The 24,325-nt window shown below is 43.0% G+C and overlaps 1 protein-coding gene across 25 annotated transcripts in view; it reads left to right on the top strand.

Annotated features, from left to right (window-relative positions):
- MBNL2 (muscleblind like splicing regulator 2) overlaps positions 1–24,325 on the top strand; it is an 82,479-nt gene that overhangs the window by 43,047 nt on the left and 15,107 nt on the right. For 4 of the 25 annotated variants that reach the window (XM_083501300.1, XM_083501301.1, XM_083501303.1 and 1 more), the window contains exons 4-7: positions 1,866–2,066; positions 3,513–3,776; positions 7,927–7,980; positions 8,615–8,768. In XM_083501300.1, the coding sequence (XP_083357426.1) occupies positions 1,866–2,066; positions 3,513–3,776; positions 7,927–7,980; positions 8,615–8,768 (673 nt within the window). Of the gene's footprint in view, positions 1–1,865; positions 2,067–3,512; positions 3,777–7,926; positions 7,981–8,614; positions 8,769–14,809; positions 14,846–19,123; positions 19,219–24,325 lie in introns of all 25 variants that reach the window. The other 21 variants (XM_083501281.1, XM_083501292.1, XM_083501299.1 and 18 more) reach the window with 11 other exon arrangements.

The following is a 24,325-nucleotide window of genomic DNA, read 5'->3' as shown; positions in this document are numbered from 1 at the left end:
AGTAGGCCATACCATAATGTATAACAAACCGTGGTTCAGATTTGTTTTTTGGACTTCAGAAGGGTTATGCAGATGGTTGTACTCTGCAGTCACACTTGGGAGCAAGTCATGCTGGATGAAATGTTTTGGATTTTGAGTTAACATTATCTGGATAACCACAGGTTTCCTTTTCCTGAAACAGTATTGAGTACCCCTCACAGTTTTCCAGAAGGATCATTCCAAATATGCGCCTTCAACTGGATTTGCGGGTTTATAGTTTAGTTAATTTTACCGATGTAAAATCACCCAGCCATTTACTGGTTGGTTGTGCTGCCTTTTTCCATCTTTATTTTATGCCTTTATGTGCAGTATTCATATATCCTCCCACACAAAAATGACTTGAGAACTCATATTGAGCCACTTATAAAATGTGAACTTCAATTTTTCTGCTTCTTAATGTCTGTTTTGGTTATTCCTTTTGGTCCAATTTATGGAGGCTAAGGCATGTTTTTCCTCTGAGGCTGAGGCCTGTAGTGGAAGCTACCTCAGCAGCACGTAATATATTCTAGACACAATCACAAATGCTTTTCAGACTGGTGAGTCACTTAAAAACAATGAAATGATATGTGTTTGGAAACATCCATCTATTTGCATTGTGAGCCCTCATACATTACACATACTATCCCATGTTTTCTTTGAGTAGCCTCAGGTCCATAATTTCAAACTACAACCACATATTTCAGTCTCACATGGTTAAATCATTCCCCCACTTCAAAAAACTGCTCAGATGTCTGGAAGCTTCCCTGTTCTCCCACCCTGTTTTTGACCAAATTCAGCAGCATATTCTTTCCAACCTGGCAATTGTTTGACTCAGTAGTGAACCCTGACTTTTTTAAGGACCTGCTTGGTTGTATTTTACTATTTCTTTTTAATGAAATACCGTATTTTTCACCCTATAGGACGCACTTTTTCCCCTCCAAAAATGAAGGGGAAATGTGTGTGCGTCCTATGGGGCAAATGTAGGCTTTCGCTGAAGCCTGGAGAGCGATAGGGGTCAGTGCGCACCGACCCCTCTCACTCTCCAGGCTTCAGGAAGCTATCCGCAAGCCTTGGGAGCCCACGGGAGTTCCTGCCGGGCTCCCACGGCTTGCGCAGAGCTGCCTCTATCCCGAAGCCTGGGCGTGCTAAGCAGTCGCGCCCGGGCTTCGGGTAGTTCTCCGCAAGCCGCGGGAGGGCTCCCATGGCTTGCGGAGAGCAGCCTATTCTGGGGGCTGGGGTCGGGGGAAGCTCGGGCTTCCCCAGCCCCGCGCCGGGGGGGGGGATAATAATTCCCCCCTTTATTTCCCCCCCAAAAAACTAGGTGTGCCCTATGGGCCAGTGCGCCCTATGGGGCGAAAAATACGGTAACTAAAACCCACCCACCTGCACTCACACACCCCTGGCAAATTGCCTAACTCCAGACTCAGAGGCTGTAAACTGTCCATGCAGGGTAGAACTATATTGACTTTTGTCATAACTCTCTGCAGGCAAGCTGCTTCCTTGATATGAACCTGTTTATTGCGGCAGTGTTTGTCTGGAATGTGAGTTATCCATCACTGTAGGCTCTGGACACATGAACGTCAACTCGGTTTATATCTTAACAAGAGAAATTCTGTTTTTCAAAGTTCCCTGCAAAGTCTGGAGCAGCGTTCTGGAGGCTAGCCAGTGTAGTTGTGGTTCTCCTAAAAAGTGGTGCATCTGGATGGACATTGAAGCCAATTTTGACCCTTATTGTTTTTAATACAGAACCACGTTTGCCTATAGGATTTACATGTTTGTTTTTCATCTCTCTCTCTCTCTCTCTCTCTCTCTCTCTCTCTCTCTCTCTCCCCTCCCCCTTTCCTCAGCACTCATTTCCTGTAGGGCCAACAATAGGATCCAACACAGCACTTAGCTTTGCACCCTATTTAACACCCGTCACTCCTGGGGTTGGATTAGTTCCTACTGAAATTGTCCCCACGCAGCCTGTCATTGTTCCTGGAAGCCCCCCTGTCTCAGTCCCTGGTTCAACCACGACCCAGAAACTCCTCAGGACCGATAAGCTAGAGGTATGGTGAGCACCATTATGCTGATGCATATTTCGTATGTTAGGATTCTGGAAAAATGGGGGGGGGGAGGGGTTAGTGCAGTGAAGCAGTTCCCTAACCTTAGTTACCGCTGAGCAGAGGCATTGCAGATACTACAGCAGAGATCAGCTCAGAGTAACAGGAGTACAGAAGTAATTACATCATTATATTACTGCTGTTGTGTTTTTATATGGCGTGGGTTTGAGGCTGTTAGCAGTTTTACACGGAAAGGACCTAATAAATCCGGAACATAAACCCAGGCAGAGACTCTGCGCACCAGCTATTTATAGGTCTGTTACCAACTAAACATGCACAATTGTTTGCTTGTCCTAAGTTACCTACCAGTTTGAATGAAAAGAAAACAATGTATTTTGGTAAAGCGGAGCTACTTTCCCAACCTTGTAACACAGGACAACTAGCACAGAATGGGCCAGAGGGATAGCAGGAGGGCTCTATGCTAAGTCGGAAGCGAGGGTTCCATCATTTTGCTCTCTTCCTGATGGCAGACAATACGGCTGCTGTGTGACCCCTACCACTATAAACAAGGGGCAGAAGAGCAAAATTTGCTTGTGTTTTTGAAGGTGCTTGTACATCTTGAACCACACTTAGGCGACTTTATAGATTTGTGAGGAAGCATTAAGGGTTAAAATACCTAATTCTCCTAATGCCTCAAAGGTGATTGCAGGCAGGTACAAGGAAAATCTAGGCTGCTGGTCTTCATCTTGTGGGTTGTGAGTTTCGCTAAGTTGGGGTGAGCCAATGGCAGGAAAACTATCCTGCAGCAAAGGAGGAAAGGGCAGTGTAACAGAGATGGAAATGGGGAAAGGGCTAATTTGAAGCGAGAGGGCATGGCGTGGATCCTGAGATAAATTAACTTAAAAGTTCAGGGAAGGAAAGTCACCTGTCCCTCTTGCAGCCCCCTAGGCTTCTACTCTGAAAGGTCAGGTGCTCTTCCTGAACAATGGGGCATAGGGGCGGCAGGGGGCTGGGGAGGGGGTGAAAACAAGGAATGAGACATTTTCCTTCTGTGAAATTCCTTCTGATAACTTACCCTAGCATTCAAGTCCCGTTTTAGCCAATTCCCCTCTTCTCCAGGAGCCACCAGGCCACATTATTTAAACCGGCTTCTAGGCTTTTCAGGGGAAGCAGGTGGCTGAAGGGGGAAGAAGGAGACAGGAAGCATTCCTTCAGTGAACTTCCTTGCCTTACGTTATCTTATGATCCAGACCTGTGTGCCTGAAGATATATAAGTTGCAGAGCGGTTGTAGGTTGAAGTTGGAAGTTTGGTTTGAAAAGCACTGGAGGCCATTTGGTTTCGAGCCTTCGGGAGTTACATTTTTGAATGTCTTCTCTTGTTCAGTATATGCAACTACCCCACCCCACCGCTCCTGATCTAGTATGCATAATGAGTATTGTTTTGCGCACCAGGTTTGCAGGGAGTTCCAGCGAGGAAACTGTGCACGGGGCGAAACTGACTGCCGCTTTGCACATCCTGCAGACAGCACAATGATTGATACAAATGACAACACCGTAACTGTTTGTATGGATTACATAAAGGGGCGCTGCATGAGGGAGAAATGCAAATATTTTCACCCTCCTGCTCACTTGCAGGCCAAAATCAAAGCTGCTCAGCACCAAGCCAACCAGGCTGCAGTGGCTGCCCAGGCAGCTGCTGCAGCTGCTACAGTGATGGTAAGTGCAAGAACGCAGGATCCGTAATTACTGCTTTTGTGAAGCCAGCATTGCTTTTAAGAGTGCAATTTAGCTTAAAGCCTTTACCAGAATATGGTCTTCTATTAATTTACGAATGCTGATCTAACGAAATAATCCAGTGATCCAAGGTCCTTTTTCACTTTGTACCTTTAGCACAATAGGCATCCTTTTGGAGAACAGCGTACTTAATGCCCTATTTGCCATCGTTTAGGACGGGGTTTTTTAGGAATGGCTGGGTGAGGAGTCTATTTGGATGTTCAGAAATTTGGATAGGCTCGTCTAACAGCAACATGCAGTTAACATTTGCATAGTGGTTTCTGGGACCCATAGTTTTGATGTAGCTGTATAGGAGTCTCTGATAAGTTGATTGCTGTTTTCTTAGTGACTGGAAGTGTTGCTTTTTGATTAAGCAGTATATAAAACTTGTTAAATGAAAGCTAGCAAGGGAGAAGAGGAAAAAATGCTTTATATATGCAGGTATTGAGGACTGAAGAGAATAGAATCCTAAATTTATGTACATTTAGGGCAGGGGCCAGCAACCCTTTTCAGCCGTGGGCCGATCCACCGTCCCTTAGACCATGTGGTGGGCTGGACTATATTTTGAAAAAAATATATGAATGAATTCCTATGCCCCACAAATAACCCAGAGATGCAATTTAAATAAAAGCACACTTTCTACTCATGTAAAAACACCAGGCAGGCCCCACAAATAACCCAGAGATGCATTTTAAATAAAAGGACACATTCTACTGATTCCCGGACTGCCCGTGGGCCAGATTGAGAAGGCGATTGGGCCGCATCCGGCCCATGGGCCTTAGGTTGCCTACCCCTGATTTAGGGTCTGTTCACCTGACTAGTTTGATGTGGAGGTAACATGGTGAACATGCACAAACCAGTGTGGCATCTTGTGAATTGAGATCTGCTAAAGAAAATTTCCAAATGGGGATTGAACTTGGACGTGGCAGACTTCAGTGCCCTTGGCATGCCATCAGTTACCACCATGATTGTTTGAACGGACGCCTCATTTTTCTTTAAAGTAAAAAATTAAAAGAGCACGCTGTTATCTCAGAAGGTTGAAGGATAGCTTAATACACTGACTTGCCACAGCATTTTTGCACAGTTCCAAGAACTCCTAAGTGCAGGTACACCCAGGCTTCTGAAAAAGCTCATTGCACTGTACTGAGTTTTTAAAAAGGAATGCTGAAAGTACCCGCTGTACACTGAAAGTGCTCAGGTGCATATAGAGCTAACCACATGACACATTCTGCTGCTGTTTTTAAGATTGCCAGGAATGTCATACTGATGGCTAGAGAAAGTATCTTTCCAGAAGTGGCTTCTTTTAGTTCAAAAGAAGTGCTGAAAGAGCTGGTTTTGCCTCACATTTTTCTCACTACTTCTGGAATGTGGGTACTTATCATCCTGAAAACTTTTATATTGGTAGCAAATTAGTATCAGTAGAAGCAGAATTTTCCTATCTGGAAGATAAGCTGACTCCACAGACAGGTCAAAGAGGCATTGTCCTCATTCCTGGCACTGGGCAAATATTTCAGACTTCTACTGTATGCAGTATGAGAAATGCAGCACACTACAGAATTTACTTAATGAAAGCCAACCTTCTGCAAAGAAGGGAACAGAAATATTTCAAGGTCAAAGAATACACATGTTTTAGAGGGAGAAAGGAGGATGTCTCCCACTTCAGTGTATGTTCGCAGCACACCAGAATAATCTTAAAGCATCACAGTTATTCTAATGTTTGTTTAACTTAAAAAGCAGTTTAGGGTTTGGGTGTGAATGCGGCTCAGAGCGAAAATGCCTCTGAAGCACATAGGAACTGCACCTCCTTTTAAATTTACATAAGCCAGTGTTCAAACTGAACATTTGAAAAGGAAGGTGTGTTCCATTGATGACTATAGGAATGCAGAATCATTGGCCTAGCAGTTATATCCTTCTTAGGGTCAAGAACATAATTTTATCTTGGATTAGAAGCCTAGAAGCTACCTTACTTGTTTCTTAGCTTCTGTGGCCATCATTGCCCTTGATCCACACCTTGCCATGTGCAACCAGTCGTACGCAACAGCTAGTGGTATGGCTATGCATTTCCACCTCTGTGAAGAGACACATTCATTTCAGTGGACTCAGATGAGCATGAGAACACAAGTTCAAATGTGCATCAAACATGTGCATTGACTAATTACATCTTAGCCTGTTTCTGCTCATAGCTCTCCCTTGCTGGGACAGCTGTCTTAAGAAGCAAGGCCGGAGGGTTTCCAAAACATGCACACACAACTTTTTTTGATTGCTGCTTAAAATGTCATTCAAAGCGTTCTTAAGTACTAAGAATAAACATATGCAGTCGTACAAATGCAGCAACAACCCTTTCCAAGCATCCACAGACTCAAACTTGGTACCTACAGAGCCTCTTCCCTTTTTTTGTTTGTATATAAGTACGAACTTTGAGTGACTCCATTCTCTTTGGAGAGTTATGTGCTGGCAATGCTGCAAAGATCAGGCTTTCTTCTTGTTCCAAGTGTGGCGCCACGACAAGAAAATATGACCCCCAAATACAGTGGTGCCTCGCAAGACGGAAAACTCGCTAGACGAAAGAGTTTTCCATTTTGGAGGTGCTTCGCAAAACGAATTTCCTATGGGCTTGCTTCGCAAGACGACAATGCCTTGCGAGTTCCTGCGGGTTTTTTCCCCTCCCCCCCTTTTTCTAAGCCGCTAAGCCGCTTATCAGCTGATCCGATCAACAGATAAGCCGCTAATAGCGCTAATCCGTCAATGGGCTTGCTTCGCAAGACGAAAAAACCGCTAGACGAAGAGAATCACAGAACGGATTCTTTTCATCTTGCGAGGCACCACTGTACCGTTGTCTCCAGAGGAGAAACCTATTGTGCTGAGAGTCTAAATGAGAGTTCAAAATTTTAGCTTAGACGAAAAACTTCAGAGACATTTATTGGAGGTGTAGTCAAGCCCACCCCTCTTTGTTACTTTGAAATATTGACGGTCCAAACTTGTATGAAAGAGGTCCCAAGAACCTCCAGTTCCGCATTAGTAAGGCTGGTAAAGGAGACTCTGGAAAGCCACTGCTACACAGGGTAAAAAATAGCAGTGTAGATGGATAAATGATACGGCTTTGTGGAAGGCAGTTTCATATGCTTTTTGTTCTTACACGGGACGTAATGTCTTTAAAATATTATACAATGCAGTGTTGCCATTTCTGCTTTGATCATAAAACTTCTGACTCGTAATGAGCAGTGTTTTCCATTACTATGTTTTATTAAAACTTGGTATATAGATTATTTGACTAAAGGTGAAAAAACCACAACATAGAAAGTACTAATTCAAAGTAATGTGCAGTTTTTCTCTGCTTTGTGCGGTAAGTTCACTGGAAAAAACCTTTAAGCTGTTGTTCCCAGCATAGAAAAAGAAAAAGGCCCGTGCTGAATTTGCTGATAAGTTAATTATCCTAAATAACATTTACTAAATACACCCCAAAAAAAGAAATAGATTTTAAAATTAAAACAGATTTAAATTTTTACACTTTGCTAATAGAAGATCTGTTCCTAATAACATGGTAAACCTCTTATGTGCTCATTCCATTAAATCGTTTTAAAAAAACGTTTTCAGTTGTTTAGATTTGAATGTTAGCATTTGGAGATTAACTTGTGCTTTTTAACATGGCATAACTAACTTATCAAAAATTCTTTTAGGAACACCTCCCCCCCCTAAAATAATGCTTTCCTATGTAGCATTCAAGCTTACTGGTGCTTATAAATGCTTAAGGGTGTCTGCAAGCTGCTGTTTTAATCAACTTTCCTAAATTTCAAACATCTATATTTTACTCTCTTATATGCTTTTAACTAAGGTACAGTAGATGCATTTTTTGCTTCGGTACTAATTCAAGATGTAATATTCATTTCTTTAGAAAACAAAACATTTTTGTTGTTGTGCATGCCTAGTGTTTTGTATGTTGTATATTGCATTCAGAATATTTTTTTCCTTCTCACCTATCCACAATGCAATGCCGTTCCCATGATGCACCTCTGCTTGCTGTTTACCTGTATGTTAATTCGCTTGAATCCCATTGGCCCACTGCCATCATGTGCTCGCTGCCTGTTATTAAAAGACTCAGTCGACTGCCAAAGCAATGAAGCGACCTCTCGAAGCAACTGTAGACCTGGTACTTTGACCTTTCACCTTTTGCTTTGCATGTAGCTTTTCCGAGATGCAAAATAATTTTTAATGTTAACTGAATTTTCTTGTATTATTAATTTTACAAAAAATAATTTCCGTATTTTAGCCATTTCATTTCCACATGTAGTGATTGCAAAGCAACTTTCCGCCTTTCCTAACACAGTTTCATCTTCAAATATATTCCCTTAAAAGCTTTTTAAACATCCTGCTTTTGTAATTGAAGATGCTTCTTCTATGCTAATTAATATAGTTAACGGTGCAAAGATATTTAACTTTTTTAAAATGTTATGAAAGACAAGTGCTGTTTTTCTTCTTCTATTTTTAGCCATATTTAAAGAAAGAACTTTGGATTTCTTTAAAAACCCCTTCAGTCTTGAAAAGCTTTTTTTTTGTTTTTGTTTTCGTTTCAGTTTAATTGTTGTGGTGCTATAATTTTAGTTTAATTGTGCCATGCATTTACTATCAATAACAAAAAAATGCCATCCATTTGACATTGTTCCTGTTTTGAACTAATGTGCATGGCAAGGCATCTTCGACCAAATGTAATATTTTAAGAGCAGAACAACCTATTACAGCTTCTGTCAACCTTACTACTGCTACTCTTATTATTCCATTTGCAGGCCTTTCCTCCTGGTGTTCTTCACACTTTACCAAAGAGGCAAGCACTTGAGAAAAGCAATGGGGCCAGTGCTGTTTTTAATCCCAGTTTCTTGCACTACCAACAGGCTCTTGCTAGTGCACAGTTGCAGCAACATGCAGCGTTTATTCCAACAGGTAGGTCATTTTGAGAGTTTAGTTTTGTTTCTTTAAATCTCCGCAGCAGAGATCACTCTCTTTGTGATCACATTCATTGTGCTTTCACTTGGACAAATCCGTCATTTTCCAACCTCTTTTGTGACCAAAAAAATATTATGTGGGATTATATTTTACTTCTGAAGAGCATTAGGATTTCAGAAACATGTCAGTGTGGTCAAAAGGCTTTGGGTTGGATCCAGACCCACTCATTCTTAGAACAGACCCATTGAAATCTGCGAGTCCCATGGAGATTTTGGTGGGTCTGATCTAAGGGTGACTAGGCCTGGACCCAATACACTGAATGTGAACAATCTACAGGACTGCTTATTTTTGGTCTGTCTTCATATGTGTCACAACAACCCATTGGGACAGAACACAGTCTGTTCTCGTCTCCATTGTTTTCTGTCAGCTTGAAGCATGTTCTGCAATACACCTCTTTGCACAGGTGTTTTGGGAACTGATGAGAAGAGCCTTGAAGGACAAAGTAGGCATTCAGTTTCACGAGGAGTATGTTAAGTACTTGCAATTAACTTCCTCTGTCCTTCAAGTATATCTTGCATGGCTTACCTGTACATTTCTCAAGCAGAATGAAATTCCTACTTAACATCCACCTGCTTGCTAATATTCAGACTCTTTCCGCTATTGCTATAAAAAACCAAGGTGACGGTACCTTTCTGCAGCTAATTCGCATGGGCAAGGAGAGCATGTGTTCTGTACAGTTACCCAGAGGCAACAGGTGGGATCAGGCAGTGGCAGAGAACAGGGCTTCCTGAGAATTTTCTACTTTCCCTGCTGTCCATGCTTTGGTGGACATCTGCTGGAGAGGGCAACCTGCTGTATGTTCCTGGGCTCCCTCTGCAACCAGACTACCCTCCCAAGGTGTTCCCTCCTCAGTACATGGACAACGGGGGCTCCTGGGAAGGCAGGACCCATGAGTGCCGCTCTGCTCTACCCCCTTAAACAATAGTTAGTGGTACGGTGTGAAATCTTGAACAGGGCTATTCTAATTGGTAATGGAATCCTAATAAGATAAGAGTTTCCTTGCCCCTTTGAACACTGAAGCCAATGCACATGTTATTGCAGCTGGTAGATTACTGTAATTAACTGCTCACATGAGTGGTCTACTCGCATGAGCAGTATGACACCGGATGCAGAGATGTGTAAAAGATTGCAGCGGCTACCTCCGCGACTAGAAAAACCCCTAGTCACCAGAATAGCTGCTGAGATCTTCAGTGTCCTTAGCTATAAATGGTAACTTACTCACGGAAAATGAGATGGAAGATCTTTCAGCATGTCATATTAGCACTGGCAAGCACTATCTATAATTTCAGATAATATAGTACAGGGATATATTTTCTTTTTCAGAAAGAAAGATCACTGCACAACTAGATATGATAGTTTCTCAGGGACAGAATCAATGCTTGATTCTGAAGTTTGTAGTGTTTACAGTGCCTGGGCAAACATCAGTATCCCTATTTAATTGATAGACATGGATGAGTGATTGTTTTGAAGTAATTTAAAATGACCACCCACATGTAACCCCTAGTATAATTTTGGAAGGTTTTCACTGTGCAGTTAAATATATGCACATACATTAAAGAGTAAAGAAATTCAAGCTTTGACTATAGAAAAGTAAGGTTTATGGTCCTGCCTTATTAATGATATAGAATTTGGACAACCCCAGTTCAGATGTAATGATAAACTCCAGTTAGTTTAAAATGGGACTCACAAGCTTCCAATCATTTCCTCACAAAGGAAGGGAGGAGGAGCTTGTGAGTGTGAGGCTCACATCATGCTAAACATGGTTTAGTGTTAAGTCTGAAACGGGCCGATATTTTACAAACTATAATTAAAAACAAAGAGTGAAAAATCTATGTCAGCTTGGGTGTGATGCTGTCATGCACATACAAGCTCTGTTAATTTTTATGGTGCTTAAAGCAACATTATTGTTGCATTTCACTCTCATAACAAAAACTGTAAATTAGGCTGAGCATCCCAGCTGCAGCTTAACTTACCTGTGCCTGAATTACAGGTGGGTATGCTTATCAGTCTTTTGAATATCATGAATTTTGTTATTGCTATGATTTGCATGTGCATGCCTCCGAAACATACTTTTTAACATTAGAAGAAGCTGTTATAAAGAAAACAATGCTTATGGGATCTCCAACTTTGGCCTAGTTCAGACATAATGGCTAAACTAGGCATGAGGAACCTGTGGCCGGTCAGAGCCCCAAACAGTATGACTGTGTGGGTGAGCAGCTTGGGTTAGAGGAGTCCTGCCTTCCCTTTGTTCTTCTTGCAAGCCCAAAGAGGAGAGTGGATTGGAAGCTTTTGCTTTCTGTTTTAAACCAGAGCTTTTGATTGCATCTGGACTTTGGGGACTTTGGTTAGATCAAACTGTGGTTTGTTCAAGCAAGATAGGAGCACAAACCACAGTTTGATCCTGGCTTGTTGGAACAAACTACAGGTTAAACCGATCAGCGTTCCCTCCCAGTTTTGACTGCAAAGAGAAGGCAAAGCTTTCAGTCTTCTCCTCACGGTTCACTAGAGAAGGTGAGAGTGTAGAGCCCGAGGCTTGTTGCTAGTGGTGGTGGTGAATCTAGCACTAAACTGGTTCAGTGTTACACCTGAAAAGGAAAATTTCATAGTGCCCAGTATCAATTTATTGCTAAAACAGGATTCTCAGGATTATTCATTCTTCTTTGTTGGAAAAGGTTTCTTTCTACATTTTGAAAATATTTTGTTGCCTTATGTTATTTTACTTAGATGGCAGTCAGGAATAAGAATTACATCTGTGAAGGAGCTAAAGATGTTCTCCTTTGTCTGGTATTTCCAGCAGCTGTATTTACAAAATGGCACAGATCTAAAGAGTAGTTGCATGAATAGCATCCACCTGCATTACAGCAAATTTTTGTATTTGAGTTTTTTGCAGCGCAGAGGTATCTTACCCAGTAAACTATATTAACTTTGAAAGCACCCATTTTCTGCAGCTTTCCACAAAAGATCAATAACAAATGATTTTGCCATTTGTTTCCGTTATGAAAAGAGGTAGGAAAATGTAGTGACCCCTAACAGAAAAAAACAACCTGAAACACTAGTGAAGACGTCCATAAAGACAATTGGACTGGAAGATCTTTTAATATGTCTCTGCAGAACTCTACCCCTTTTGGCACAACTTAACTCCAATATGTAGTGACTTGAAAATTCAGATATAGATGTGGCCTATACTTTGTTCCCAGCTAAGGGGAATCACCAGTCATTGCCTGTCAGTGTAAGTGTCAATTGAGAGAAGTGCTTGTGTCTGGTACAACCTGGAGCCAATCTTGTGATGTGCCAAAGAGAGGGAAAAGAGGCAGTACAGACACTTCTCCTCTCCAAAATCCTCCACTTGGGGTTAGATGCCATGAGAGAGTTGATACTCACATGGTGTGAGAAGGCTGCAAGTCTGCTGCTGCTAACACAAGGAAAACAGGAGTGTATTAAAAGAGATGCGTCCCTTGCACAGACCCATTTGAGCAGCCTCTCAGTGAGGGGAGTACAGAGAAGTGGCTTTCTGCATTTGCAAACAAAATTTAAGAAGACACAGAAACAATGGTCAGCTTTCTTCGGTGCTCATTCACATCTTCCCACTAAGTGGATTTTAGCTTTATGCAATCCTGACATTATCTGTGCATGTGTTGTTCATCCCTGGGGAAAGCAGTAAGACTGCGATCAGGAGAACATTGCTGCTCCTGCAAGGAGTGGGTTGTAGGCAGCAGGTGAGCCCTGATGCCGAGAGGGGGGAGGAGCAATGCCTGAGGTTTTCTTCTCTGAAGAGGCAATGAACAGCTTCAGCTTGTGATTGGGGCTCACACACCTCAACAATATCCCCACCCCCCAATAGGCAGCCCCTTTTCTGTTGAATCTGACAGGGGCTTCCTTAAATGCTATGGCTTACTTTTCCATACCTCTCATTTATTGAGCAGAGTATGCCTCCTTTACAGTGATCTAAGTCAGGGTGGTCCAACGTTTCATACCAAGTGGGGTACTTCAACAATGAACCTGCGGGCTGCTCACTGCCTTGTTGCAGGGGAGGTGGGAGTGAGGCCCAAATTTGACAGTCCCCAGCTTTCTTCAGGCTTTGGGAAGGAGATGTGAGGCTCTGGTCAGGCCCTAGAGCCTTCCAGCTCCTTCCCAAAGCTGGGAAAACACTAACTAGGATTTGGGAAGGAGACGGGAGGACTCTAGGACCCCACCTAGAGACCCCACCTCATGCCTCCTTCCTGGAGCCCTGTGCCCCACTTATCTGCCTTTGGGAAGACAGCAGGCGGGCATGAAATATTGCTGAGGGCCACCAAAAAAGGCCTCAAGGGCTGCATGCAGCCCCTAGGCTGCACAATGGACTGCCCTGATCTAAATAATGATGTGAAGGAGCTTGCCTAGAGGGACACCTAGAGGAACACAACACCAGTTAACATTTGTATATCTGTCCCATGTGAAAATGGGATTTTTTACTCCTAAAACCTCTATTTGGGGGAATGTGGGAAAATACATAAGAGGTTGTGGTTGTTTTTTAAACCAAGCCATGTGAAAAATACGGAGTAGCTCCCGTCTCCATTTTTCAATACTGCACGATCCACTACTGCTACCATTCACTGCCCACAAATGCTAGAATCATCTCATTGATTCTTCCACAGTAAGAAGAATTAAAGTAAATGGATTGTGGGCTATAGGCAAAGTTACTATGCCTTTAGCATAGTCATTTGGTAATTTGGTGCCTGGTTTGCTTTATGATCTGCAAAGGAACAGCAGTATTTTTTGTCAAATACTCGTTTCTTGGGGGTTTTTTAATTGAGCATGATAATAGAAATATTGAATTATTCACTGGAGGTTGTTCCTTCAAGGCAAGGTCTTTCATAGCTAGCTAGCTGTAGGTAATGTATATGGAAGTGCAGGACGTGCTGGGATTTCAAAACATTTTACATATACAGATCCTTCCCCCCCCCCCATCTGCCTATTTTCTCCTAACTACGAGGGCCCTAGGGAACACTGAGTTATTGCAAAGATGCAAAAGAAAATACAAAAAATATAATGGTACGCCAGGCACTGCGTCAGGTCGAAAATGAAACCCACCCATACTAACAGCACAGTCCTATGCATGTTTACTTAGAAGTGTATTCCGTTGTGTTCAGTGGGACTTACTCTCTAGTAAGTGTATTTAGGAGTATAATGTGAAGCAGACTTAATAGCTTTGTTAATGTAGAGTATTAATACTTTTAGGTTGCAATCCTATAGCTCGGAGTAAGTCCCGCTTAACTCAGTGCAATCTCGTTTTGAGAAGACATTTATGCAATTGCATTGTTAGGCTGCAGTCCTTACCCCACTTACCTGGGAGTAAGTCCCATTAAATTCAATAGGGCTTCCTTCTGAATAGGCATTGCAAGCTAAAAACTATCTTTGAACGTGAAACGCAGAAATAAAACACCCTGATTTATCTTACCTGTACGTAAAGCAAATTGTTTAAATGATGGAGGGTAGCTCAATGCTATACATATTTGGAAGGAAGTCCCACTGAGTCCAATGGGACTTACTGCCAAGTGTTGTCTGCACAGATTTCCTGTCTGTCATGGCTGCAGTATTAACTATATTGGCCCTGAAGTAATCTTGTTTATCTCAGTAGTACATTTTGGGGGCTTAAAACAGAGCTGCGAGTTGTAGATCGTGATACAGACCATTGTTGGATAACCTAGACTATTCAAAGTGATTGCTTTTTAAAGAGTTAGTTCCCGTTGCTGAAAGGAAATGCTAAAGAAAGGCTCTGCCATATGGATTTTGATTAATGTGCACAATGTGTTGAGTGACTATAAGAAGAACTGTTTTAAAACAGCAAAGAAGCTATGAATGATCTCTTTGAAATTGTATTTAACTAACTTTGGCTTATCTTGGGGATGCTTGGATCTCACTTTGAATGTTAACTCTAAACAGCTAACCTGTTTCTTCCCTTTATTCACTTTTTCCACCTATCATTGCATGACACCCAGGGTCAGTTTTGTGCATGACACCCGCTACCAGTATTGGTAGGTTTCAAACTTCTTTATTGATCTCTTTTTTTATCGTATTCTGTAGTTTCCTTTGTTTTGAGGAACTGAAACATAACTTAGACAATTGACTCAATCTGATGATCCATTTGGACTTCTGCTTGAACAGTTAAATTTTTCAACTTAATTGTTAAAAAAAAAATGAAACAAAAAACCCTGCTGCTTAGATGCAACATCACTTGCTATGACAATCCCACTGCAAAAAGCACAAACACCATGAATTCCAAGCTGCTTTTCTGTTTTCAAAAGAAAAAAAAACTTTTTCTATATTTTATATTGCTAGCATTATTAAACCATAAGATATTGAAAAAGCAGTCTAATTTCATTAGTGTTCTAAAGTTTCATAGTGGTGTGCCTGTTTCTTCTTTTTGCTGTGTTGTGAGAAAGTTTTATTGGCGTTTCCCAGAAATCCTAATTTTAATACTTGCAATAAAAAGTAGAGAAAAGTATTTAGACCTAAAGAATATTTTCCTTTGATTGAAAATATATCTGACTTAAGAGTTGAAACATTTGAAAAGTTTTCACTTTCTGGTTTAAAAAAAATAAAATTAGAGTTTGCCCAGCAGACTTTCCCCAAATTAATACTGAATATTCATTATGTCTGTTGCCTTTGAACTACTCATTTGCAATCAAACTTCTGCTATGTGCTATGATAAGAGATCAATTTATCTATAAAACTGAACCAAAATAAATTACCATAATAAACTGCTTTCCTCCTCAGGATCAAATAATATACTAGCTAAATCTTATAGCAAGATCTGCCAGGATGAGTGGGTTGGGATCCAGTGGATCTCCAGCTGAACTGTGTCAGCCTAATTCCCTCATCCTTGACTCATCCAGGTCACAGCTGGATCTGAAGCTGGTGAAAGCTTTGAACAAGAGGGGTTTTGGGGGCAGGAACAGGGAGGTGGCAATTACACTGAATCCTAAGCCCTGTTCAGCTCAGTCATGGGACTGGACAACCCAGCATAAATTAAGCTAACAAAAAATGTGGTGTATCTGAAACCCCATTCTAAAGGCCTGTTTTCCCTTTGCCCAGGTAAGGCTGGCTTAGCTGCTGAACAGCTTAACTCGCACCAGCTTTCTTTATGCCAGCTCCTCGTGTAGAATAGCTCCCTCAGAAAATGGTTACAGACAGTGAAATAAATCAGATTTCGTCCGAGAGTCATAAAAAGCAAAAGGATACATTTAAAGGATTGAATGAGTATCGCTTGTCTTTTCAAAAGACAAAACATGTAAGCTTGATATAAGAACATAAGAAACCAGAATTAAGTTTATTTCATTTTCATAATTGTACCTTTCCCATTTCAGAAGGAAATAAAGCAGGTTGTGCTCCTATTTCGGTGTGATAGCATAAACTGATTCCGTTCGCTAAACCTCAAGTTTTATATCAATCTATGGCCAGTGATTGCCAGTTTTCTGCATAAGCAGCTGTCCATGCATATGGCGCTAGTGGGTTGCAGGGCTGCATCTTTCATGTAGCTAAAATGCGTGTCTCTATAATAAGATTAAATCATCCAAACCCTGACTTTATATACCGTATTTTTCGCCCTATAGGACGCACTTTTCCCCCTCCAAAAATGAAGGGGAAATCTGGGTGCGTCCTATGGGGCGAATACAGGCTTTTGCTGAAGCTTGGAGAGGGAGAGGGGTCGGTGCGCACCGACCCCTCTCGGTGCGCACCGACCCCTCTCGCTCTCCAGGCTTCAGGAAGACATCCACAGCCTAGGCAGCCCTGCGGGAGGTCCCGCAGGGATGTCTAGGCTGCGGATAGCAGCCTGCTGCCCAGCGCGAGGGACGCCCTGAAGCAGAGCGCCCCCCGCGCCGGGCAGACATCTGCAGCATGGGGAGCCTTGCAGGAGTTCCCCGCAAGGCTCCCCACACTGCGGATAGCAGCCTGCTGCCCAACGCAAGGGGCGCCCTGAAGCAGAGCGCCCCCCGCGCCAGGCAGACATCCACAGCGTGGGGAGCCTTACAGGAGTTCCCCGCAGGGCTCCCCACGCTGCGGATAGCAGCCTGGCGCCCGGCGGGCAGGGCGCCCTGATGCAGAGCGCCCCTCGCGCGGGGCAGACATCGGCCAGCCCCACAAGCTCGGGGGACAGCAGGGAGGCGCAGCGCCACCATCCCGCTGTTCCTCGACCTGGTTCTGTTTCACCGACCAGCTTTTGGGGGGGAAATAAAGGGGAAAATTTTTCCCTTTATTTCCCCCCAAAAAAACTAGGTGCGTCCTATGGGACGGAGTGCCCTATGGAACGAAAAATACGGTAGATGGATGGAAGGATGTAGTTAAGTGCAAGTACGGTGTTTTGAAGGACTTAAAAGAGAGGAGGTGAAGAATGTTTGAGGAGTGAGAGAATAAGGCAGCTAGAGGCATAGCTGTCAACTTTCCCCTTTTCTTGCGAGGAATCCTATTCGGAATAAGGGAATTTCCCTTTAAAAAAGGAAAACATTGACAGCTATGGCTAGAGGACCCTACCAGGACCTGAAGTAGAAATAGGCGAGGGAGTGTGTTAGGAAGCCCCGGAAAGTAAGACTTTGCACATTGTGCGTGCATTTTTGCAGTACCCTAAAGAAATATTGGGACACGGGTGGCGCTGTGGGTTAAACCACTGAGCCTAGGACTTGCCGATCAGAAGGTCAGCGGTTTGAATCCCCGTGACGGGGTGAGCGCCCGTTGCTCGGTCCCTGCTCCTGCCAACCTAGCAGTTCGAAAGCACATCAGAGTGCAAGTAGATAAATAGGTACTACTCCGGCGGGAAGGTAAACGGTGTTTCCATGCACTGCTCTGGTTCACCAGAAGCGGCTTAGTCATGCTGGCCACATGACCCGGAAGCTGTACGCCGGCTCCCTCGGCCAATAAAGCAGAAAAGGCTGCAGGACAAAACTGATGGGAACAGAAGTTGAGCAAGACCCACATGACATGTATTGCTCCTGAACCAGATATTGGGGGTCAGAGGTGGCAATAGAAAATGACGGAGGGTTACTTCAGGAACCACCATCCTATATGCAGTTAGGGGTAATATGTTCCATTATATTCTGTGGGGCTTCCTTGCAAGTGTGCATGGTTTTTTTAGCCTAAAACAGAGTAATGATGTAGTCATAACATCTGGGAGGAGCACTTATTTTGGAAGACTTCTCTCTTTCCAAAGTGGGAAGAGGTGACAGAAATGGACACAGAGGTGAATCCAGTAGTTTAAGAGTAATATGATCACAGGCTTGCCTAAGGATTTCAGTACCAGCTGCTCATATATAAGAGCAGGTTTTGGTAAAGATGACAAGAAGCAGGTGTCAGAACATTGTCACATGCGGGCAGGCAGGCAGAAGGTGAGAGCAGATCGGCCCAAAATTCAGTTTCTAGGATCGTAATTTCTAGGACAGTGACGGGAAAGTTTGCTAGGCAGAGGGTTTGAGAAATGCGAGGGAATGGAGCTTTTCCGCACTCTCGTTCTTGATACATCCCTCCTGTATTCCTCCAGAAAACACCTTCTGGAGGGTTAGGGACTTTTCTGAAACAGCCTTAGGCAGGAACTGGGGAATAACCTTCATTCTGCAGATAGAGGTGTCTGCTGCCTGTTCAGGAGCACCTTCAGAGCCAGGCAATTGGGCTTTTTAGAAAACTAGGTTTGTTTGTTTTTGTAAAAAATAAATGAATTCCAAATACCAGTAGTTCTGGTTTGGGGTGATGCCTAATGAATGTGATGGGACCCCACTCCCTGCCACCCCCCTGTGCCCTCTATCTGCTCTTGAGGGTCCATAACCTTCCAGAGCAGATTTGGGGAGCACTGGGGGGGGGGGCAGGCACTGAAGAGAAGAGGGTAGGAGGGGGAAGTCTGGGGGCTGACGTCACTGGATATCATCCTTGGCTTTTAAACTTTGACAGAGAACCCCCTACTAGGACACCTTTGTTATTTTAGGGGGAAACCACGCCAGCTTTTCCATAAACAAACTGGCCATTTTCATGAAAGCATTATTAAATAAAAAATACCAAAACCACAAATTAATAATTCTTTTCTGGGAATCGTTGATAACTGTGACATTCTTCCTTTAAATTGTACCTGTAATAAGCTATTTTCCCTTTTGTTTTATTTCTCTGCCACGCTTTCTTGCTTTGCATTGTGATTGCATGCCATCTGCTGGTTTAACCCATGATGGCTTGCTGCTGCTGCTGCTCTGATATTCACCATGCCAAAATTCCACTGCCATTGCCATAATGCTACACACTCCTGTTCATTGCTTCCATGGCTCCCCTCCTGAAAGTACCCATGATGCACAGCGCTACGTCCGCCACTGTCTCTGCAGCAACAACTCCTGCAACAAGTGTCCCCTTCGCCGCAACAGCCACAGCCAATCAGGTTTGCTCCTTTTAAAGCTTTCTTTCACAAATCCCAAACTCTAAATGAGTGCTGGTACTTATTAAAAAAAAAATTCTCCTGGAGAATTTTTTTCTTCATGTTTTTACCCATCAAACTTTATTTTGAAGTAGTCCTTTAGCAAGTATTTGTGGACAGGTTGCACTTATTTAGAGTTAACATTTATTGCAAATAATGGTATAGCTATGTCTAATGTTGCACTGTTCGTTTTTTGTTTCTAACACTGTGTAATTAACCCAACTCATATACATTCATTTTAGCGGTGATCTATTGGAATGATCCAATTAACTTTTGGAATTGCGGGGGTGGGGTGGGGTAATGTGTTAAATCATTTTTCAAATGCTAACTACCTTTTCTCCACACAGTAAGTATAAATAACTAGTCTTCTTTTTAAGGCTGAAACAAACTCCAAAAGGACAAAGTCAGCTGCAATAACAGCTGGAGGATTTATATATCATCTATCTATTTATATTTATTTTCCTGCCCTTCCTCCTAAAGTCACCTGGGTACCAAACAACAAAACAGAAAAAGGAATTCATTTTTAAAAAATAGAATCAAGTATCCATCAATTGCTGGGTATAGAGAAATGTTTTTAAGTTCTGCCTAAATGTTAATAAGGGAGGGGACATATGTCTGAAAGGGTATTCCATCATCGGAGAACAACTACCAAGAAGGCCGTGTGTCAAGTCAGCAGCAGCCAGACAACAGTAGCAGCACCAGTAACAGGGCCTCCTTTGTCCACCATAAAGCCCAAGATGGTTGATTTGTGTGTGTTGTGGGGGATATCGTGTAGACCCTTGGATCCCAAGCCATTTAGAGCTGTGCGCATCAGTACATCACCTTGAATTGGCCCCTGTAATTCACAGAGAGTCGGTGCAGTACTTCCACCAACCTGAAAGCCACTTTCTGCACTAGTTGAAGCTCCCATGCCTCCTTCAAGGGCAACCTGCTGTAAAGTACATTGCAGTGGCCCAAGCTGGAGATGGCTACTGAGGCCAGGCTATCCCAAGTCCAAGAACAGCCACTGCTGCCAAACAAGCCCAAGCTGGGCATAAGCTCTCCTATCAATCGGGGGCTCCATTGACAGGAATCCAGGAGTACCCCCAGGCTATGAACCTGCTCCTTCAAGGGTCGAGAAGCTCCTTCTAGAGCAGGTTCCTAGAAAAAGCACCTAGCCACGCACTGCACTTCCATCTTATCGGGTTTCTGCCTCAGGTTATTGGCCCTTAATCTAGCACATCACTGCTTCTGGGCAATGGTTCAACATAGAACTTTCTGATTTGGATGGAATGGGGAGAGAGAGTGCTTTGTGTCATCAGGATATTGGTGACACTGTGCTCCGAATCCTGATGACAACTTTCAACAGCTGCGTGTCAGATAGCAAAGGAGACAGAATAGACCTTTGCAGGACCCCCCCCCCCCCGGCTCAGAAGCCACAGTCACGTAGTGCTGCTTTCTGGTTGCAGCCTTGCAAGTAGAAGGCAGTGCTCTCCACTTCCACTCTTGAGTTATTCCAGAAGGACAGCATGGTTAGTGGTGTCGAAAGACGCTAAGAGAGCCAACAGGGTCACACTGCAGTCTCTCTCATCGGTCAGGGCAACTAAGGTTGTTTCAGTGCTAAGACCAGGCGTGAAGGCTGGCCAAAATAGGACGATATACTCTGCTTCCTGCATGCACACCTGCAACTGGCTTGCCACCTTACTCAGGGAGTGCTGCCTCGCTTTCCCCCCAGGAATTTTACATCTACAGTGGTATCTCGGTTTACGAACTTAAGTCCGTTCCGGAAGTCCGTTCTTAAACCGAAACGGTTCTTAAACCGAGGCATACTTCCCCTAATGAGGCCTCCCACCGCCGGTGCCCTTCCACCGTTCAGATTCTGTTCTTAGACCAAGGTAAAGTTCGCAAACTGGGACACTACTTCCGGTTTTGCAGAGTTTGTAAACCGAATCGCTCGTAAACGGGGCTGTTCTTAAACCGAGGTACCATTCTACTGTTCTAATCGTGCTTCTCTAATTTATCTGTATGCATGCTTGTATATTCACATGCACGGGCAAAATGTGTGCATCAGTTAAGTGCTAATAGTGAACTTCAGAACTGTGTAAGCACAATTTGTCTAAGCCAAAACAGATGTGGCAGATGTTAGGAAGCCTCATAATATTTTTATTTTATTTTTTTGCTTTTGGTAAAATGGCCAGATTTCAACCAAGATCTTAAATGAGCAAGTCTGCTCAAGCCTTTGGGCACTATGCCAGAGCTTTCCAAACTTCTCATGTTGTTGGCACACTTTTTAGACATGTATCCTTTTGCAATACAGTAATACAGTTTTACTAGCAAACCAGTTTTCCAGCCCCCAGAAGGAGCGACACACCTATGTGTCGCGACAGAGTTTGGAAAGTTCTGTACTGTGTGCCGCATATTATTGCTATCTTCGTACACGGTCCTTCAAATCTGCGTAGTGTATAGAGCAGAGGGGGAAAGCGGAAGCAGTAGGAGAATAGATGAAAGCAACAGTTTAAGACTGACTCCATACAGCACAGAGGTGTGGAGCTCACCTATGTGTATAAGGTATATTCACTTCCCTAAATGTTTTCAAAACAGGAACAAAAATTCCTTAGACACATAAGAAACTCCCAATCTATCTTGGGCAACTTACTCTTTTATTAAACGTCCCACTATTTTTCTGTACTATCCAGAGCTTGCCTCTCTTTTTGCTCTTTTGTATTTAGTGCTTCTCTCTCTTTTGTGTTTGGAGACACTTCATTTAGTGGAAAAAGTAGACTTCACCACCCCCTATAGCAAAACGAGCAATCATGGTTTGTTTGTTTGTTTGTTTGTTTGTTTGTTTGCTTGCTTGTTTGTTTAGCAAAGCAAAGACATGCACAGCTGATTTGACCAACTGACTATGAACAGTGCTTCTCTTTTAAAAGCATATTTTCGCCCCTGAAATCCGTGTGCATTGACAGGAAAGTTATGTTGCAGTGTTTGATTTGTGATAGCCATTTCACACATGCATTAATGCATGGATATGGATTATGAATCAGCCTTTTTTTGCTTACACTCAGAATCTGACTGATCACCATATTTGAGAGAATTAAGAAATATACCACCAGATAGTGGTACTCTCAAAGGGATCTCTCTCATCTTTTCCTTGGAGCTTAGTTTATTTGTTCATATCACCTGGAGCTCTTTGTTTTTTAAGGCACGTTTCTGCAGTGAACACCCTGATTTGGATTGCATTAGTTGCTTTGTTTTTACAAAGTAACTCGAAGTGACTTACAAAACGAACAGTAAACCAAATATAAAAACGAGTAAAAGCAATCTAAAATGCTGGTAGATAATACACATACACACAGTATTATTTAGTATTATTTACTAGCCCTTTTACTCAGAGACTACTCCAGTCCACTAGCACCAATCTCAAAGGCACAGCTATTTATCTCTTTCTTTAAGCCCTAGCCCTGATATCTAAGCTGCCTCTGACACACTTTCCTATCTTGAGCACAGCTTATGCTTGCTTCTGCATACCTGGGCCTGGGGTTGGTTCATATATCTGCCACAAGCCTTGATGACCTAGACTATACTTGGGAACATAATGGCATCGAGGTTATAGTATGGCACATTATGAGCACACTGCTTGGAAACGTGCTATTATTATTATTATTATTATTATTATTATTATTATTATTATTGCAAGCCCTTCACTATAAGGACTCAGGCCAGGATTCAACCATTTAAAATGCAGCATTAAACACAGTTTAAAATAAATAGTACATGCATAGCCACAAATGTCTTAATGGGAAAGCACTTAGCACTACGGCAGCCGACCGGAGCATGTCGCAAAAGCTGGCAGACCATTATTAAAATCAAAACAATCTCGTACAGAGCAACAGTAGCCATGCACTGTGGTCAGCGCGCCGCAAGTCAAGTCCAAGCTACAGAAGACTGTGCCACTCTAATGCGCTCTGCTGTGAAGTGTTTTTGGAGGCGGGGGTGAGGACTCTAGCATTCAGAGCCAGGAAGCAGGCAGCACAACAGGCAGGCCAGACTAAACCAGACACCATGTCCTAGCTCTGTATCCCCCACCTCCTCCTGATCAGATGCAACATAAACCTGTGTTTGAAGAACCCACCCTACAGATTGTCCACAATACATAGCCTACTGCCAAAGGTAAAAAGCTTTGTTCTCTGTAGGATGTTGATTTTGTCAGCAATAGAAAAAGCATCCACCTACTTGGCTGCCTAGAACAATTGTTGTTGTTGTTGTTGTTTAGTCATTTAGTCATGTCCGACTCTTCGTGACCCCATGGACCAGAGCACGCCAGGCACTCCTGTCCTCCACTGCCTCCCACAGTTTGGTCAAACTCATGCTGGTAGCTTCGAGAACACTGTCCAACCACCTCGTCCTCTGTCATCCCCTTCTCCTTGTGAACTCCATCTTTCCCAGCATCAGGGTCTTTTCCAGGGAGTCTTCTCTTCTCATGAGGTGGCCAAAGTATTGGAGCTTCAGGATCTGTCCTTCCAGTGAGCACTCAGGGCTGATTTCCTTCAGAATGGATAGGTTTGATCTTCTTGCAGTCCATGGGACTCTCAAGAGTCTCTTCCAGCACCATAATTCAAAAGCATCAATTCTTCAGCCATCAGCCTTCTTTGTGGTCCAGCTCTCACTTCCATACATCATTACTAGAATGATTTAGGACTTCTTTGTTTCCTTCTTATTAAAGATGCCATTTTACATGGCTGTCCAATAGTTTTGCAGCACACAGTCAGTAAACTCATTAATACATATTTCACATGCCCTTTTTATTCTTAATTTTCCACATGCCACATTGCTTTCCAGCACTTAAAACTTGTCTCCAAACAGAACTTTGCAAAGAAGGTTGTTTTTCGGTAAAGGTGCTTTGCATCAGCTACAGCCACAAATTCAAAGTTAACATTTGCCTTCCAATACGTGATAGCACTACTTTAAGAAGTGCGAAATACCATTGCCTATCTGAAAGTGAACTTTCGTGAAATGCCAGAGACTTCATTTGTATTCTTCAGTTTCAGGTTTGGGAATAAGTTAGTGAAGCAGTATTTTGATTAAAGTTTTC

The sequence above is a fragment of the Podarcis liolepis genome (assembly GCF_965112155.1).
Source record: "Podarcis liolepis genome assembly, chromosome: 4".
NCBI lineage: Eukaryota > Metazoa > Chordata > Lepidosauria > Squamata > Lacertidae > Podarcis > Podarcis liolepis.
The sequence above is the reverse complement of the archived record's forward strand: the minus strand, read 5'-3'. Positions and strand labels throughout refer to the sequence as shown.